Source organism: Nymphalis io, chromosome 19 (assembly GCF_905147045.1).
Source record: "Nymphalis io chromosome 19, ilAglIoxx1.1, whole genome shotgun sequence".
In the NCBI taxonomy this organism is placed as follows: Eukaryota; Metazoa; Arthropoda; class Insecta; order Lepidoptera; family Nymphalidae; genus Nymphalis; species Nymphalis io.
The window spans coordinates 8,799,454-8,818,294 of NC_065906.1; the positions used below are offsets into that span (position 1 = coordinate 8,799,454).

General features: G+C 40.2%; 2 protein-coding genes across 7 annotated transcripts in view; one reads left to right on the forward strand and one right to left on the reverse strand.

Annotated features, from left to right (window-relative positions):
- LOC126775924 (papilin) overlaps positions 1–6,519 on the forward strand; it is an 85,485-nt gene extending 78,966 nt beyond the window's left edge. For 4 of the 6 annotated variants that reach the window (XM_050498096.1, XM_050498099.1, XM_050498098.1 and 1 more), the window contains 6 exons: positions 351–498; positions 3,092–3,517; positions 4,069–4,224; positions 4,464–4,574; positions 4,996–5,092; positions 5,602–6,519. In XM_050498096.1, the coding sequence (XP_050354053.1) occupies positions 351–498; positions 3,092–3,517; positions 4,069–4,224; positions 4,464–4,574; positions 4,996–5,092; positions 5,602–5,689 (1,026 nt within the window). In that variant the 3' untranslated portion in view covers positions 5,690–6,519. The remainder of the gene's footprint in view (positions 1–350; positions 499–3,091; positions 3,518–4,068; positions 4,225–4,463; positions 4,575–4,995; positions 5,093–5,601) is intronic. The other 2 variants (XM_050498100.1, XM_050498101.1) reach the window with 1 other exon arrangement.
- Positions 6,520–7,134: 615 nt separating this feature from the next.
- Positions 7,135–18,841, reverse strand: part of LOC126776082 (baculoviral IAP repeat-containing protein 6) — a 33,653-nt gene continuing 21,946 nt past the window's right edge. The window contains exons 36-59 of the mRNA XM_050498356.1: positions 18,517–18,752; positions 17,963–18,171; positions 17,703–17,838; positions 17,532–17,616; positions 17,206–17,384; positions 16,984–17,085; positions 16,554–16,704; positions 16,056–16,198; positions 15,703–15,915; positions 15,327–15,590; positions 14,987–15,133; positions 14,565–14,779; positions 13,708–13,924; positions 12,583–12,800; positions 12,255–12,419; positions 11,798–11,978; positions 11,521–11,683; positions 11,316–11,433; positions 11,112–11,229; positions 10,573–10,790; positions 9,831–10,070; positions 9,282–9,470; positions 8,563–8,697; positions 7,135–8,473 (exon numbers count right to left, since the gene is read on the reverse strand). Of these exons, the coding sequence (XP_050354313.1) occupies positions 8,234–8,473; positions 8,563–8,697; positions 9,282–9,470; positions 9,831–10,070; positions 10,573–10,790; positions 11,112–11,229; positions 11,316–11,433; positions 11,521–11,683; positions 11,798–11,978; positions 12,255–12,419; positions 12,583–12,800; positions 13,708–13,924; positions 14,565–14,779; positions 14,987–15,133; positions 15,327–15,590; positions 15,703–15,915; positions 16,056–16,198; positions 16,554–16,704; positions 16,984–17,085; positions 17,206–17,384; positions 17,532–17,616; positions 17,703–17,838; positions 17,963–18,171; positions 18,517–18,752 (4,282 nt within the window). The 3' untranslated portion in view covers positions 7,135–8,233. The remainder of the gene's footprint in view (positions 8,474–8,562; positions 8,698–9,281; positions 9,471–9,830; positions 10,071–10,572; positions 10,791–11,111; positions 11,230–11,315; positions 11,434–11,520; positions 11,684–11,797; positions 11,979–12,254; positions 12,420–12,582; positions 12,801–13,707; positions 13,925–14,564; positions 14,780–14,986; positions 15,134–15,326; positions 15,591–15,702; positions 15,916–16,055; positions 16,199–16,553; positions 16,705–16,983; positions 17,086–17,205; positions 17,385–17,531; positions 17,617–17,702; positions 17,839–17,962; positions 18,172–18,516; positions 18,753–18,841) is intronic.

Consider the following 18,841-nt stretch of genomic DNA (forward strand, 5'->3'; position numbering starts at 1 on the left):
TTGGACTAAAGCTCCTTAAGAATATCTGGCTTATCCCACCATGCTGCTTTATTCATGCGAGTTTTTTTTCGACACATGCAAATTTCACAGCTGAGCACGAGATAAATTAAATACACACATTAAACACATAAAAACTCAGTGGCATCCGCAATCTTCAAGTATGATTCGTTTGACGTGTTCTGGGCGATCACGACTTTACGTAATAATCACTTTGATTCTGTTAATTTATTATTTTCAAAAATGTATATGGTTTCTTTGACTAGGTTTTAAAATTATTATTTATTAATTCATAGCAACGTAAAATGTGTGAAATAAACTTCACAATTTAAATTTAACACGGATTATCTTAGATTGAGAGTGACATGGGTCGGTACCGGCTACTGTCAGATGGAGCGTTGGAGATAGTGTCGTTGTATCGCAACGACTCGGGCGTGTACATTTGCGTGGCGGACAACGGAATCGGAAGTGCTACGCAAGAAATACGCCTCGAGGTGGCCGGTGAGTAGCGACTGCTTATGGATATCAAATTTTTCGCAATTACACTTTTACGTTAATAACTTGCGAACATTATTCTCCTAACGAGCGTTTTCTCGTTGCTTAAGGGTTATTTTCAAATGTAGTTAAAAGTAGTTGGTTTGTTGATACTTTTTTTGTACTGCTTTACTCTCTTTTTCTTAATGTCTAACTTTTTCCGAAGTTTTAATTTAACATTGTTGGATTGGGTTTTTCAACGGCGAAACTGTTGCACTGGTATGAGAGCTATGACACGTTTATCGATGTAAATTGATATAGGTATAACTTTATTCGATTGTAAACCATATGAATATTTCGACATTTACGCGCGTGCCAATCACTTTTGCTGGCACAATTTGATATGAGATAACAAAATTGGACGGAAATGTTCCATGTTTTGTTTTCTGAATGTAATTTAATTTGATAATTATAATTGGATTCTAAATGTTTTAAGCCTGCTAAACAAAGTAAACAAACTTATTAAAAAATCTATTAATATTATTAATTATTAGTAAATTTTATTAATATTACAACGATGAAAGTTTATGTCGTTGGATATTTGTTGTTTAGTCAAGCTTTGATGATGGACCAATAAGGACATTTGGTGTTAAGAAATTGATTATGTCGTAAAGTAGAACATGGGATGCATTTTAATATAAAACACTTTGATATTTTAATGAACACTTAGAGGCCGCTGATGTACGAAATCTGTTTATCATACGTACTTATTTTTCTTGATGATCTCATTAGTCTATTTATTTTATATAATAAGTAAATATTCTTATACACTTGTATAAGCAAATAATATTATGATAACCTTTCTTCTGACACTTAAGTTTCCTATTATTTATAACCAGTAATCTTGACATTCTGCTTAACATTTTGAAATGAAATATAAAAATCTATTCAGCCTTATACTCAATAGGATTTCCCATCAAAGACACCTCAGCATTTGTTTTAATCTCTCTCATCTATGAATCTTAAATGTTAGATTTTGATTGGGTGAGGTTACACGCAAATATTTAGCGGATAGCTACTCAATTATAAATAAGTTTGACATTACCAAATAGTTAATACATTTCCTTTTTAAGTACTGGTTATATCATCGCGGTGTCGGAAGTACCTACGCTTGTATTCGCAGTCAACAGTCTTTTATCTTATCGAAGCAACATCGGTATCAACGCCCCTCGAACATTTGAAATGTTATGTATAATAACTTCGTACTCGTTAGGGCTGCCACTTGGCAGTGAGAAATTGTAAACAATTATTAATTTATTTTATTTATGCTACATTTTTTTAAAATATTTTAAGTATGATAGTGCTTAAGCATCATTAATAGGAAGAGTTATCAAAAATGTTTTTATTACATATACTTTTTTTTAATTAAAAAAAAAAATTCTTGAGAAAACCGAGCTTGCAACCCTATCTATATAGTCAATTACAGTCGGTTTGGTCTGTTTTCACTGCTCAGTGTTAGTGGAAGTGTCCTTGCGTTCGGTGAAAGATGATACTGTCACAGCTCTCAGTGGTTGCCGGCTTCGCCGTGTTTTGCGCGCACGCATTTACCACAGGTTTTCTTAAAATTATTAACAGTGGTTTTAATCATTTGATAATTATGGATTTCTTAATTTAGTCTATGAAATTAAAGTAATTTTATTGTTATATTTATTGATTCATTAAAATATTAATAAATAAAAATAATTAATTAAGAAATCTATAATTTGATTATTAGTTACTATAATCTAATTTAGTTTTGGCTTTATTCATTAAATGGTGTAGTTTGTGGAAAGTACATTTCATATTTGTCATATAACTACACAATATTCTACACATATTTGGCGTAGGCTAGATATACCGCATGTTCAATAAACAGTATGAAAATAGAGTTTGATATCTTTTCGACACGCAGTGACGAACGTCACCAGCAAATTTAATTGCTAGTTTAAATCTCTTTAGTAATATTTATAATTTTAATTATTATAGTAAGTAACATCTTTACTGACATTAAATGACAACAAAATTTTATTTAATATAAAACCGATGTGCTTATGTTGTTCCGTTCGTCTGAATTTACCTAATTGCATTATGACAACAATTCATGGTGGTCTTTCGAAACAGAATCAGCAATGTAAAATAAAGTTGCTTAATCATACTCAAATACGATTTCATCTTAGTTCTTACAAGGAAATACCCACATAAAAAATACAGCTATAAAATTATTTATCGATAAAATGAATCATCTTTATAGAAAGCTCTTGAAATTACGCTGAGTGTGGCTGTTACTTTGGACTCACTTGGATGGACAGCTTGTGGTATCTAGCCTACATGAAATCTTTTATCATAATCTAATGTTTATGGTGCATTTCATTGGCAGTCGCAAATATAATAAATTAAATTGTCATTTTTAATTTAAAAAATTATTAAAATCTCGGCCAACATCCATTATTTATATAGTTGTTCACTCGAAACGACACTGCCATTGCCAAGGACACGTACATTATATTCTAAAGTTATATTAAAACAAACGAAACATCCACAAACCGCAGTAGAAGTAGTTACTAACAAAGGGGGTGGTTAGATCCGGTGGAAAGGCCAGCGGCAATAGCGGGTACGCCCGATGCCACGGTCACGGGCGAGCTCGGCCGACCGCTGAGCGTCCGCTGTCTCGCCTATGGACATCCTGCGCCTGCCATCTATTGGTACCGAGGTCGAAACGGTCCCATGGTGCCCTACAGCAGTCCGCTCTACGAGGCCCGAGGATATGTGCTCCTAATCCGAAAATTAACTATCGAGACTCTCGGAGAGTACGTCTGCCAGGCATACAATGGAATTGGCAAACCAGCGGACTGGGCTTTCGTGGTTCGTGCATACCAGCCCGAAGGTTCTGGAGATCATCCGTACTTTGTACCGCGGAAAGATGACGTGGTGGTGGTGACGCCTCGTGAGCCGCAACTGGCAACGACCACGACGACAGTACCTGATATAGAAATACCCGTGTTTACCGGTAAGATCGGCCCTTATTTTAAGGGAGTCAAATGGCCTCTATACTTATTTTTTTCATTTTTGTATTGCATGGTTTGGTACGCATGTGGCTTGTTTGCATGATCTTTTAAGCAGATTAAGCGTTTACGTAGATTGGAAACGATTTTGAACTTTGACTTATCAGAGAAACGTGTTTCAATTTGTGTTATGACTTTAAACATATTTCCAATATATTTATTGTCAATGTATATAGAAATCTACATTGAAAATACATGTATAATAGCGTTAATACTTAATTACTATTGTCGTAAAAATAATTTTGCGTGTAAATTTAAAAATGTAAATATTTAACCTCGATTATTGTTTTTATAATTGTGAATTATCAATGTTGTTTGATGTTTAACGACCAATATTTGGGAAATCGTTTCTTGACAAAAACAAACATAAATATATATAAAGAAATAAAATATATAGCTGAAATTTTAATAAGTAGGTATTAAAATATTTGGATTGGATTTGCAATGGATAAATGGCGTGTTACTCATTTGTATATCTTGTCATACACGAAAACAGTGCCCGTGACCACTCGACTGACTGCGGAGCGCTCACGTGTGCCCGCGGGTGCGGAGATCAACCTACCGTGTGACGTAGATGGCTACCCCGTGCCAGCCGTGCGCTGGACCAAGGACGGCTTGACGATCGTCTCTGACGAACGCGTCACTCTAACTGGTAAGGCAAATATACATAAGACCAAATTTAAACAATAATTTTTGACCATGTATACATACTAAAAGCTTTATATTTAGATACATTTTACTATTTTATTTTTAATTATACTTTGTTGATATTTTGTATTTTTTTCCAATGATCTATACAAATGTTTATTTACAGCTATATAATGTGTATTTGATTTATTCTGGTAAACAGTAATAACTACGTTTAATACCTACCATGTACCCATTCTCCAGATGCGCGACTGACTGTTCTTCACGCGAACACGAACGACAGCGGCGTATACGGCTGTCACGCTTCTAACGATTATAGCTCGCACTATTCTACAGTCTCTATTACCGTCGAAGGTAAATTTTCCATTTTTATCGTTATCGTTAATAATAGAGCAATATACATAACATAGAGTCAATCAAGTCTTTAAACTATAATTTAATAGTCGATTTACGTTTAATAAGTATTCTTACCCAGCTTTTATATAACACGTTTAATTGCAACATTTTTACCTAGTAATTAAGTATTATTATTTGTCTTTTTGATAAGCTTTTCTTGGTAACATGGCATTATACGAAATATTATTTAAAACTACTAATAATAAGAAATAATTTACAAATTAATTAAACCTTACCTTAATACTATATACATATGTGTATAATATATATTTAATGTAAATTTCTTGATAAATTTAAGATTGTGATTAACAAATATTCAAATGTAATTAAATTGTATGTCTTCATATATAAAAAACTATTGTTTTTTTTATAATTCTAGGATTGTACATACCGCCGAACTGCAAGGATAACCCTTACTTCGCCACATGCCATCTCATCGTCCGGAGCAATTTCTGCCACCACAAATATTACTCTGGGTAAGCAAAGTCCACATTATTTTTGTCCTAAAACGTTCTGACTTCTTTAGCCAGTTTTTTTCGAGCCATGCTTGTAACATGATATCGACATTATATGTATAGAACATGTACAAGCCTGATACATAATGTATATATTAATATCAAATTAAACAGGAGCGAAAGTCTATATTTATCTATGTTTATTTATGTATCCTATTCTAATAATCTTAGAAATGTTTTTTTTTTTTTAATTTACCATGATTCTGTTGTAGCTCCACCCTAATATAACGTATTTCGGCAGACTTTTTCATGCACATATAGTCCTCCTCACCTCTACCTTTTCTAGAAGTTAAAACCAAATAACTTTTTTTTGGTCCAAGGGCTTGAACCCAAGACCTCAGGACCTACCGCCTTATCAGCTAGCCACTAAAACGAGACTTAATATCTACCATTTAAATGCTACTACTACTGGTATTGTTGTACTACTTTAAATATATGTATATTTTTGTAATATATTTTTTCCTGCGTAGTTTCTGCTGCAAGTCGTGTGTGGAGGCAGGTCAACTCGATCCGAGCGAACTCATAATGCAAGCAGACTCCTGGGCTTGGAAGAAGTAGTTACCCACTCGCCTCGTTAGAACGATTACTTTAGCGTAAAGGAACAGATAGTCGAAATAATCATTCTACTACATAGAACAACATGTAAAATTATATAGCTGAGAACAATTTATCTGAGTTTCAAAGTAAAAATCTCTTTATGCTTGCTTTTTTTAAATTTATTTTTATGAATTTGTTTCAGTTTATAATATTGCCTGTTCAATTATACCGAAAATAATATTTTATCGTTGGGATACAAAAAAAAACGGTGGTGCCATATTTAAAAAAAATCGAAATTTCAAACATAGGTTTTTAAATAAAACTTTATTTTTTGCACATCAATAAAAAAAATACCAATAGATTAAATAAGTACTATAGTTTGTAGATAGAATGATATCTGTGTAAATAAATATTGTAATGTCACAATTAGTTAACTCCATCTGTGATGGAAATACAAATATTATAAGATTAACGATTACATAGTCGTTAAGAGGCTTAACATCGTAATTACTTAGTTTTCTCTCATAGTTTATACTGTAATTGTTATAAAAAATGCCTTTTTTGTCTTACACCGGCAATTATTTCCTTCATATAAGTAAAAAAAAAATTGCCGAAAAAAAAAATGTAATAACTTACGTTACCAACGTTAATAACGTAATTATTGTTTTTGTGTTATTTATCGGATACAGCAAGTTTGGAAAATAAATAATTATTTATTTCAGAATATAATAATAAACATAATATTAAATAGTACCGTAATTTTTACGTATAATTTGAGTCATAATAATTTGTGTACGTGAATTTTTATATCAACAAATGTAAATATATTTACAATAAAAGTGTACAAGTGATTTGATTTTTCTTGCTAAGCCTTCTTAACTTATCGTTGGTTATGATTGGAACCTTACTCCTAAGTAGTATTATGTTATGTAATCAAAATGGCTTATATTTATTAGACTACAACCAATATATTTTGGGGGAACTCCCCGTAGATATGAGGGATAACCACTATTGAAATTAGCTGGTTGGAACCCCGTTCAATTTAAAGTGGGCGAGGACAATACGCAAGCGGCATATTACCCGCCATATCTAAAAATATGAATGCAAATTGGAGAATTTCTACTCTCCGAATCATTACAGACTATTGGAATAACCAGTTGTCCCAGGCGAGCAACGAAACGCGACGTGTTTGTGGCTTTCGTTGTCGCCTTAATTAATCTGCGAAGAGACGTTACGTCACTCACGACGACTACAGTACAGAATAGGAAACATGTTGCACGGCTCGCTCGCGTCGCTCACCCAGGACAATCCTTTTATGAATGGATTTTTTATATAATGCGGGTATGTGTTTTAGAAACCACCCGTAACCCGAATACTATTTATTGACTAAAATGAGCCTTTAATGTTTAGACATTTACTATTTTAATTACTTTAAAAAAATAACTAACAAAAAAGAAAACAAAAAATTGCAATAACATAAATTTTTATTTACATCCCGAATTTCACAGTCAAATATTATATAACAAGTAAACTTCCTACTCAACTTACCTGACGATTAGAAAATAGTGAGACAATATCGTGAACTGATGATTCATATATACAATCACACCTCGCAATTTCATCCGTCGTCTGTCTGACTGGTCGCAAGCGTGCACACAGCACCACGTCAATAAAATAAAACTTTATTGTCAGAACTCATTAACTAAATTAAAATCAAGTAAAATGATGTAAGCGATTCGGCTAGGCCTGTACAATAACTTCCGCTCAATCGCATCGTTATGTAGGCTACGTCGCCCACGTTCGAGTATATCGCGATACGTATATATATTCTTAAATACAAAATTAAAACGCAATAAAAGTTTTTATATACATCAAATTATAATTTAATATACATACAGATAGACATCGCCACTTAGGCGAAACCACACACGTCCAGACGTGAGGTCAGAGTTGTAATGTCTGAATACAATGCTGGTTTACACTTAAGAGGTAACACAGATGTGTGCAGGCAGCGCGATTAACTCGACACTATATATATATTAATATATATATATACGTGCACTCACAGTAAGCATCATCCCGTGACAAGGAAAGTTTCCTACCAAACTATGTTCGCTTTCGAAACTTCCAGCGAGACGTCACGCTGCGTGCCGTAGACAACCTCATCCACTGTACAATGCGCGTGTAATGCCGCGAGGCCGGAAATATTCACCTTATATACCTTACAGGGTCGTGAGCCCGTTATAGTATCACAATATGTTAAACTAAACAAAGGTCCCACTAAATTCTATGTAATACATCTAAAAAAATATTTATAGAAAACTGAAATTCCATTACAAACAAATCAAACGACGCGACACACGTCCAGCGCGCGGAATAACAAGTCAACACGTCCGGAGACGTCCGACAGTCTAAACTAGCTTAAATGCGTTGTCGTCCGCACGCAACGTAGCATCCCGCGTCCTCACGCGCGGGTCCACGGCCACACTACACAGAGCTATTTGTACATGGTTACACACATAGTAATCGTATGAACTACGGAGAGGCCCGAGACGCTCCTTCAGCTCAGTCGAGGACCTGCGAGACTATCTTCTCCATGTCGTGGTCTATCTCGTCGGAGGAGGGCAGCGCGGGCGGGGAGGGGGGCGCGGGTGCGACGGGCGCAGGAGCGGGGGGAGAGGGCACGGGGGCCGCTGGTGGCGGGGAGGCCGGCGCGGCGGGCAGCTGGAAGGGCTCGTCCAGTTCCTCGAGACCGGGTGGGACGGGCAGCCTTGACAGCTCCTCTTGCAGCTTTATGTAGTGACGCTTTAAAGAACAAACACATGTTGATTATAATATATTTTATGTATACATTTTATTGAATGATATTTTTATAAACTCAATCAGCTCGGTACCTTAAGTGCCATGAGATTGAGCTGTATGCTGCGCTGAGTGCGCTCGTCACCAGTCTGACCCTCTAGTTCAGTAATCCAGTTAGCGACGGTCTGCATTATCTCGTTTCGTTTCATCCAAAAGTGCGTTTGGATTACCTAGAAATGTTTCACTTTATTTTTTTAAGGAAACTTATACATTAAATTATATATAAGCAATGAAATAATTTAAATTGTTGTTCCATTAGAATACATTTATAAATATAAGTTATAAGGACTAAAATTCATATAGTGACAGTATTCTCATAATATATTATGGTATTCGTACCTTTAAAGAGGATAAATTAACAAATTTTGAATATTGACGAAATATATATATATATATAACATTTAATAAGGTCTATTCTAACCACACATAAGGTAAAGACAAATAAAAACGTTTGACATCGAATCGACGCGATAATTTTGGTCGAGATTTTGAATAATCTATGATATTAACAACGGATAGGCGACAATAATATGGCGCTTTGCATGTCCGCGATGTTGTAATTGTAACTATAGAACGAAAATTGAAGTGGTCTCAAGACAAGTGTTGTATTATAAAAATAAAGGTAAATTAATCAAGAAGTTTTTATAGTGTATAATAACAGCAGAGCTATTAGCAATTTTCGCATGGAATATGTTAATCTAAGGTTCTTTTATCTTTCTTTCTTCGATTGGTATAGGGTATCGTTTGTACCCACTTCTTTAAAGCAAGGTTCCGGCGAGCGCAGATGGTCAAGCATGGCCCAGCGCACACAGGCCTGGTAGATGTTGGAGTTGTACTCCAGACTGGCGCTGTTGCCCGCGCGCGTGCCGCGACTGCGCTCGTAGCCCGGCTCGTTGAAATATGGCTCCGGTACCAGGATCAGGGATTGAATCGACACCAGTACCTTGGGTTTAAAACATTTATAAGTCTTCCAATAATTAAATATATTGTATGACATAACATTTTCAAGCTCAGTTTCTGGGCATTAATAATGTTTGTTGACGATAGTAAAGTCAAGGAGGTTATTTCGAGCCCATTAAAGGTCAAAGATAACAATTTTTAAGGGTTAGAAAACTTAATATCATGAATCTCCGAAATGTATTATCAAGTAATTATATTGTATACAAAAACAATCGGAAATCGGTTGCGGCCCTCTTCTCGTTTATAAATTCAAAATTCACAAAATTTAATAATTATTTGAACAAAACCTTACAAGATAATGGTTGGAATCAATTTATATCCTTGAAAACTAAGTTCACAATACCTGCAGGAAGCTAGATGTGTGCGCATTCCATTTCTCCTCTGGCCGACCGTGCCACGTGTTGAGTACGGAGAGGCACACCTTGCCGTCGTTGTACAGGTTGGGGTTGAAGCGCACGGAGTGCCGGCCCGTGGTTTCCAGGTTGATGAGCATCGGCACCGCGGGGTACTCCGCTGGGAAGTACACGTCCAGGATGAAACAGCCGTTCGCGTACGGCGTGTCCGATGGACCGGTGATGAGCACCTGCAAGACGATTCGTTTTTTTTTTTTAATTTCTAATAGATAGTAGGATTGGTATATAGGCTATCTAATGGTAAAAGGTCACCACCGCACATAGACCATGTGCACTATAAGAATATAACCACACCTTACATCGTCAATGCATCACCAACCTTGATAACTAAAAGGTTATTGTGCCTGAAGTTATAATGGCTCACTCACCCTTCAAACCAGAACACAGCAATACTAAATACTGCTGCTTGGCGCCCGAATATGTTTTGAGTTGGTGGAATCTACCCACTCAAAACACATTTGCACGAGGTGGTAGGGACTTAGTACATCTAGCTTATATTCCTCAAATAGATACATAAACTTAACGTCAGTTGTTCAATGGTGAGATATGCGCTCAATTACGTTTTTTTTGTTAGTAAGTCGTTGACACTCAACACCAACAGCGGTTGTTGAGCGGCCTTGTAAATTCCAAAGTCGGTAGTACAGTTAGTTCTTTAGTAGTTGGTGTAGTGACCTTCATGACGTCGAGTCGGTCGGTGTCGGTGCGCACGAACACGGACGAGGAGTAGGAGAGCGGCAGGCTGGTGGCGAGTGTGGCGGCCTCCTGCGCCAGGCGCTTCATGCGCGCGGGGTGGGCGCGCTCGCCCGCCGCCCGCACCGTGCCCTCGAAGTGGTACGGCACCGTGAACCGGAACCCGCCCTCGGGGCACTCCGCCATCATCTCGAACGTCTCTGTGCCGAGCCAAGGAATCGTCAATACTACTCGACGACACACCGACCGAAACATACTTCATTCGAGTGAAATATTTTTTAATAGGCTTGATACATAATTTTTTGATCGGGATTCGATGCGATAAGATTATATATAATTTAAGAATATATTCTACTAAGGGAAACGGCAACCGGTTTGAAGAGAGTCACTATAACCAAATGTAAAATTGGGGGATTTAGCGAAAGGGAAATTTTAACGGCTTTTTTTTGATAATCGTAAATATTTTCCAACTCGATTAGAAGTGAATTGCCGTACAAAGTATAGGTGGTCGCGGAGCTCACCGAATTGCATGGTGCGCATGAGCTCGATGTAGCGCGCCTCGCGGGTGGCGCCGCGCAGCGGCCGCGCGCCCAGGCTCTCCGCCTCGCCCTCCGCGCGGCACATCAGCGCCGACGTCGCCTGTCACACACCCACACGTTACTCGCCCACTCCCACGAGCCCACGAGCACTGATGAGTCGCGCTCCCAATATGTAACTCCGCATACCTGTATATCGGCGATGAGTAGTGCGAGACCCTCGTCCTCTTCCGATAGTTCGGAATTACTCGACGTGCTAAATCTTTGGCTGTAGGTCATCTTTCCGAATATATTCTTTTTACTCATTCTGAAAAAAAAAAATCGTTTTTCCATTTTAATAAAATAGTGAAATAGATAGTAACGAATAAGCCGAGAGCGATTTCAGCAGGCGCACCTCAGCTTGGTCGCGTAGGAGTTAGTGGTGCGGCTCATGCTGGCCAGCAGGCGCGGCAGGGCGCGCAGTGCGGGCGCCAGGCGGCGGCAGCGCAGCGCGCGCAGGGCCCGCACGGCGCGCAGCACGCACACGTACAGCGGGATGTGACGCGACATGTCCAAAACTACGATCAAGTCAATGTACTAAACTTACACTAAACTACTAAAAAAAACCGATTAAATCACTTTTTAATTAATTTACAATAACTGAGTATATATACTATAGTGTGGCTCTTTACCCGAGTCGTTTCGAAGATAGGAGCAGATAGCTGGTACGAGCGAGCTCGCAGCCACGATGTCGATAAACTCGGATGGCAGTTCATGCGCCTCACTTTCGTCGCTCTCCTCGAGTTCCTCCTCCTCTTGGGAACCCTCTTCGGGGGGCCATTTCTCACAAGGGTTCATGTATGAAACTAGTACCTGTAAGGAGACAGAAATGAGACGAAACAAGTATTAAGGTCCTTAGACCTTATTACTTGTTTCGTTTATTAATCTTTAGCGTTATTATCTTATAATAACGCTAAAGATATCGCCTAACTCTCATGAATTCTTAAATAATGATCAATTAATCAATAATCCTTTAATTTTTTAAGTATTTTTGATAATCATTTAGAGGTGTTGCCGCATTATGCAAAAAGGAAGAATAAAATCGTTGCACAATGTCTTAATCAATTCAATTAAAACATCATGAGCTACCTGCAAAAGCACCGTGACGTGTTCTTCCTCGATGCGCTGCCGCACCAGCGCCTGCTCCACGTTCCACGACTGTTGCGTGGAGCCCGTACCGAAGCCGGTGCCCTTGGCCCAGTACAGCTGCGACTTCTCCTCCTTGCCGCCAGAACCGTTTGAGTTTTGACTGTTCTGCTTCCACGACAAATATTGTATCACAATAAATTACAATTAATCTCTACCGTTTCGTCCCCTTCCCTAAATAGCGTTTCAATTGAAAAATGTAGTCAACATTTTTCAACTGAAACATCGTCCAGCCTAACTGTGACGTGGAACCTAAAGTAGTGTTGTGCACCTGTGCGCTGGCGGGGCGGTGGTGCGTGAAGACGGCGAGGCAGGCCAGCACGAGGCGCACGGCGCCCAGCTGCAGCAGCGCCAGGCGCAGCGCGCGGCCCGCCGGCGACGACAGCGGCGCCGCCTCCAGCAGCTGCGCCACCACGCGGAACGGCAGCGTGCCCAGCGACGCGCCGTTGCCGCCGCTGCCGCTGCTGTTGCCGGTCACAACTATGTTGCCTACAGCGATACATTTCAAATTACAAGTATGAGTAGAATAAAATCACTTCACTTCGCAATTTCACGCCGTCTCCTGGGCTTGATTTGTATGAATTGAATCATTTCTGATAATTAAGTAAGAGAGTCACCTAACACAATAAAAATTACTGGTGGTAGGGCTTTGTGCAAGCTAGTCTGGATGGGTACCACCCATTCATCAGATATTCTACCGCAAAACAGCAGGACTTGGTAATGTTGTGTTCCGATTTGAAAAGTGAATAAGCAAGTGTAATTGACGAGCCGGTTGGCGTGGTTGGTAGATACTTGCCTTTCACGCCGAAGGTTGTGGGTTCGATTCCCACCCAGGACAGACATTTGTGTGCATGAACATGTCTGTTTGTCCTGAGTCTGGGTGTTTTTATCTATATAAGTATTTATTTACAAAAGAAAAGTAGTATATGTAGTATATCAGTTGTCTGGTTTCCACAGTACAAGCTCTGTACAAGCTTAATTTGGGATCAGATGGCCGTGTGTGAAAAATGTCCCAGGATATTATTATATTAATTGGTGGCGCATTGGCGATGTAAATAAGGTTAAAATTTCTTACAATGCCAATGTCTATGGGTGTTGGTGATCACTGGCCACCTAGCCCATTATATATAATTTAGCTTATTAATATAAACAAATAAAACAACAAGCCTCTTGTCACAATCGACATTTCTGCTCTTATTGAGGCATCTGATATAAGTCGTGATGATAGCAAAAGGCCTAATCGATTGACACTGACTTCCTGGAAACGGAGACTAACCCTAGTGTACAGGGTAGTGTAGGGACCCAGTCAATGCAATTGCCCCGTATTATATTAGGGTTATACATAAAATAACATTTAATTTAGTTGGAACAAATCGAAAATAGTATTTCTACTTACGGCCCTCCTCATCGTGTGCGACGCCGAGGAGCAGCCTCAACAGATGCACCGCCTGGGAGCCTTCGTCCAGCAGTGCTGCTGCGTACCCGGGCAGCTTCAGTAACAATGCCAGCGCCACGAGCGCATGTGCCGGGACACCTGCACACCCACTGTTCTCTTCTGTAGCGTTGCCTGTGGTAGCGTTGCCGGCTGATGTCACACCCAATTCTACCATCTCCTGATGAATAATTTCAAAATAAACCTTACATTTGATAATGATATCCTCCTAATCAAATTCGGCTAAGAGACTAAGATGTTATACTGCATAAGTGTGTGCGCAAACACAGGTGCACTGTCTATTCCCTGATCTGATTCAAATAATTCGATGAAATGATAAATCCGACATGACCAGAATGAGTTCAGACACAGGATCTACGACTTCACGTGCATTCTAAAGGCACGAGAATCTACACACTGTTAACTTTGAATTTGACCCAGGACTTCGGGTTCTGCGGAATTATATAAAGCAACGAGTTAAATTTATTTACAATGCAACACAATTTCAATCATTACACAAATCTATTAAATTTACTTCCAAAGTATCAAAAACTTCGGAACCAAGACGAATTTTTTTCCAAACTGTTAATATTAATGAGTATTTGCACCTCGACCAAAGATTTTCCTAAAATGAACGAATGAACTTCAATAATTATAAAAAACGTTAAAAGCGTGGGGCTTATATATTTTTTTTATTAATTTATAATATGAAGTCATAGCAAAAAAGAGCGACGTTTGATCAAAATCCAAATGAAAAGTAATAATAAAGGTTACGTCTCATACACGACGTAGTGTCTACTACGAGCTAATGTCGTGCTAACCTCGTAGGGGTCGTCCAGCTTGACCCAGTCGAGGTCGTGGTGGTGCGCGGGCGCGGGCGGCGGCGCGGGCGCCACGTGCGGGCGCGGCAGGCGCGCCGCCACCAGCGCCAGCCCGCCGCTCGCGCCGAACTCGCGCAGCACCACGCCGCCCGCGCAGCCGCTCGCGCCCGCCTCGCTGCCGCCGCCGCCCTCCCACATCGGGCCCGTCCAAGTATCTGAGCGAATAGTGATATAATTACTATAACGATAACTATAACTGTAACGATTTATCTCGGGCCAGCTTTTCTTTTCATACTTTATTTCTTGTAGACTATACAGAACCTTCCAAAATGTCCAGTGACTTCATCATTACTTTTTTATTATTATTTAACTTATATTTACAGGCCTTTGGTGGTTTATAATTTTTAAATCGACTCTTTTACCTCCATTACTGGCTATGTGTAAGTTGAGCGTGAGATGTGGCCCGAAGACGTGCGGCACGGCAGCGGTGAGCTGAGCCAGTGTCGTGTTCGTGGGGATATAGCCTTCCAGCCCATCAACGTGCACGCGGACCGTTGACTCCATTAAATCTAAAATAATAAACCTACCTTTTTATTTAATTCTTATAACATAGCTTATATGTATGTGAATTAACTATTTAAGTGAATGTATGACTATTTAATAAAATAAAAATATGTGTGGATAAGTCTAGAGTAATATTTATGAAATACTATAAAAAAAATCATGTTCGATTTGCTGTAACTTAATAAATAAATCACTGACCGCCGGTGATAGATACGGGGTTGCTCTCATTATTCGCTTTTGTCTGCTTTTTTTTGTTATTTTGTTGTTTTAGCGTAGTGTTCTTGACATCTTTAACGCGCTTGTCTTTGGATGCGCTGGCGGCGGCGAGAGAAAGCTCCCAGGCCTCCGCTACGGTGAGGATGGCCGTGTCGGACGCACTGCGTAACACTGCCCCAGCACCACTCGCGCTCGATGCGTTTGAGCCGCTACTGGCCAGCCGATGTACTTCCTCCAACAGGGGCACTATTCAACATTAAGACATTTTGGTAAGGGATCAATCACGATACTGATTATTAAATTCGGAGCATACTAAGTTACAAAGTTGCTGCAAAATATAAGGGATGGATGCGCATACCGGGCGGGCGGTGGTCGAGCAGCAGCGCGCGCACGGTGGTGTGCAGCGGCAGGTGCAGCGTGGCGTGCGCGGCGGCGCCCGGGTGCGCGGGCGCGCCCGTGTGTGTGGGCGCGCCCGCGCCGCCCGCCCAGCGCAGCGCCACCGTGGCGCGCTCGCCCGACAGCACCAGGCGCAGGATCAGGGCGCGCGTGAAGCCCGACAGCCCCTCTGGACCTGCCGGTATCGAAAAGGCGCGGCGTTAGATGCGGCGGCTAACAGAACATCATATAAGGCTATCTAAAACTTGTTGTAAAGACATATGATATCAACATTTTATTTCATTGTAATCGATCTATTATCGTTATTATTCGTACCTGTGCAGTGCATCGATTCCAGAATACTGTGTAGGGTAGAAGCGAACAGCTTTTGATTGGCAGTGTGACACACCGTCAGCTCGGAGAACAACCTTATCGTGTTCTCTTCCAGCAATGCATATTGTGCATTCTCTTGCCAAGTTCTATAATATATGTAAATAAACGATAATCAGGATACATTTTTAGTTTTATTTTTATCAAGTATATTATTCTATCTTTTAAGACCGTTTATTCCATTTGCCGTTTGTATTTTTTTACAATTAAAAGCTCTAACCAATTGTAATGAAACATCTTGATCGTTTTACTTTGAACATACATTGAACATACGAATCACCATAAATTATAATTTAATGTAACAAGAATAATTTTCAAATCATACTAAATTGTACAATTTAAGAAATCATTATTGTTCGTAAATAATTTATTAACTTTGAGCAATGGTTACTTTGGATTTTTTCAAATATCATCTATTAATATGGCTTAATATCAATGACATACCCATTGTACGATCGCGGATGACATAGCAGCCTCAGCAGCGGGCGCCAGAACCCTGAGCCGGCACCACCAAGCCACTCCTTGACGCGCCGTTCCGAACACACCAGCCGCGCCCACTCTACCATCTCGCAGATACTTTGCATCGACGGCAGATCTGTATAAATGAATTTTAGTAATTATTACAATTATTCCAAAGCTATGGTTTATATCGCAAAGACGCCTTTGAATAAGGCTTGATAAAGTATTCATAAAAAAAAAACAATAAAAACAATATTTGTCTATCTTGAAAAGTTTAAGTTTGTTTAGCGCTTCTTATGACCATTCGGTCAGTTTCTCAGTGTTAGATATTTTAAATGGTTTTTAAAATTGCAATTATTAAAATTTTAGTGTACCAAATTTAGTTCGTATATTCATATATATTAGATGATAATACCTTTCAGTCGACTATCTTCACTGCTACTCGGATCTATCATGTGAACATCTTCCTGAGACTCGCTCTGCGCCATTATCGATTCCAATTTAGCTTCACTGAATTCTGCAAACAAAAATGTTTTGTTGCGTTATATGAACATTATTATTTATATTATGACTATCACCAATTTCACATATCCCCAAAGAAAGGAAGGGTCCGAATGGAATCAGCGGGCGCACTTACCGGTAACGGCACGCATGAGCGCTGTCGGCAGCGGGCAGTTGAGCAGCGCCAGCGTGGCGGCGGGAGACATGGCGGCGGCGGCCACTGTTCGCAGCTGCCAGCCGCGCAATCGCGCCGCGCCTGCCGCCGCGCGCGCCGCCGGCCGCTGGACCTTCGTGTCGTCGGTCTGGCTCTCCATGCTATCGACATTTTAACTATTTTAGAATATCTCAGCGAATAATTCAAGTATAGGACATCAGTGATAGCGGTATATTTTTTCATCGTAAATAAGATTACTTTTATGACAAGATTGTTTGAAACGATACACGTTTCTATATTTTCTTTACCAGTCATCTGAATCCATTGGAATTTCCATTTGTTCCAACAGAAGCCGGAACAGCTCCGGCCTTATATAGCACATTGAGCATAAAACTGGAAAAAACAGTTACCATTTAATTTATTTACTTCCATCAAAAATATTTTTTTTATAAACAATATTTTTATATTCGACTACATACCCGCGTCTAATGATTTCTTAAGTAAATTCATTTCTGGCACGTCCTTAACCCACGTATACACGAGTTCGAACAAATCGTCCGTTACAAGTTCTTCCAGATCGTCCAAAAGTCTTTCCTCCTTCGCTGTCCATAGAACCTAAGAGTCAGAAATGAATAATGTTTGTCTTCATTCAGATATACGAGATTCAGACTCGATAGTTTCGCAAACTTATAGTATAACGTTTCCAAAGCAAGTGATATTTGCAAGTGTCCCGCGTTACCGTGGCGAGCGTGTGCACGAGCGCGGCGGAGGGCGGGCTGCAGTCCCGCAGCGCGCGCTCGGCGGCCTCGCTCAGCCACTGCACGTAGGCGTGCACGCCGCCCGGCGCGCACCAGCGGCACAGCGCCACGGCCAGCGCGCACACGCCGCCCAGGCTGCCGCCGCCCACGCCGCCCACGCCGCCCCCAGCTGCGCTCGAAGATTGGAACGCTGCAATGTGAGAGCAAATTAAATAATATAAAAAAAATTAAATAATCCATTGCTGGACAAACTTTTTCTAATAAGGAAAATGATCTGTGTGCAGTATACATATGAGAGCATTTCTTTCAACACCCAAAGAACATTTAAACATACTAATTAAATACATAAAACACCGAATAGTACTTGTTATGGATTAGAGCCCGCAAAATTCGATTAAGATCGGCTCACTCAGGGCCAGAGAGTGAGTCACTGTAACTATCAAACCGAAACTCAATAATTATTGCCGTTTGACGGCAGAATATGTGATGATTGGTACGTACACTGACGGACGGATTTGTCTTTTCACACACATACCGTGCGCGTGCGCGTGCGTGTCCATTTGCAGCAGAGTGGTGAGGAGCGGCGCGCGCAGAGCGGGCGAGGCGCGCGCGGCGGCGAGCAGGGCGCGGTGCGCGTGCTGCGCCTGCGCGCCGCCCGCCAGCACGCAGGCGCACAGCGCGCTCACGGCGCCCGCGCTGCCCAGCGCCGCCCAGCGGGAGCTCTCCAGGCGAGCGCGCGTGCACGCCCACACGACGCGGGCCCAGCGGTTTCTATGCATCATAAATACCATGAATCATGTTTTTCATATATTTTACTTTCGGCTTAATCGTAAATACATTATAGAAAATATCAAAGTATA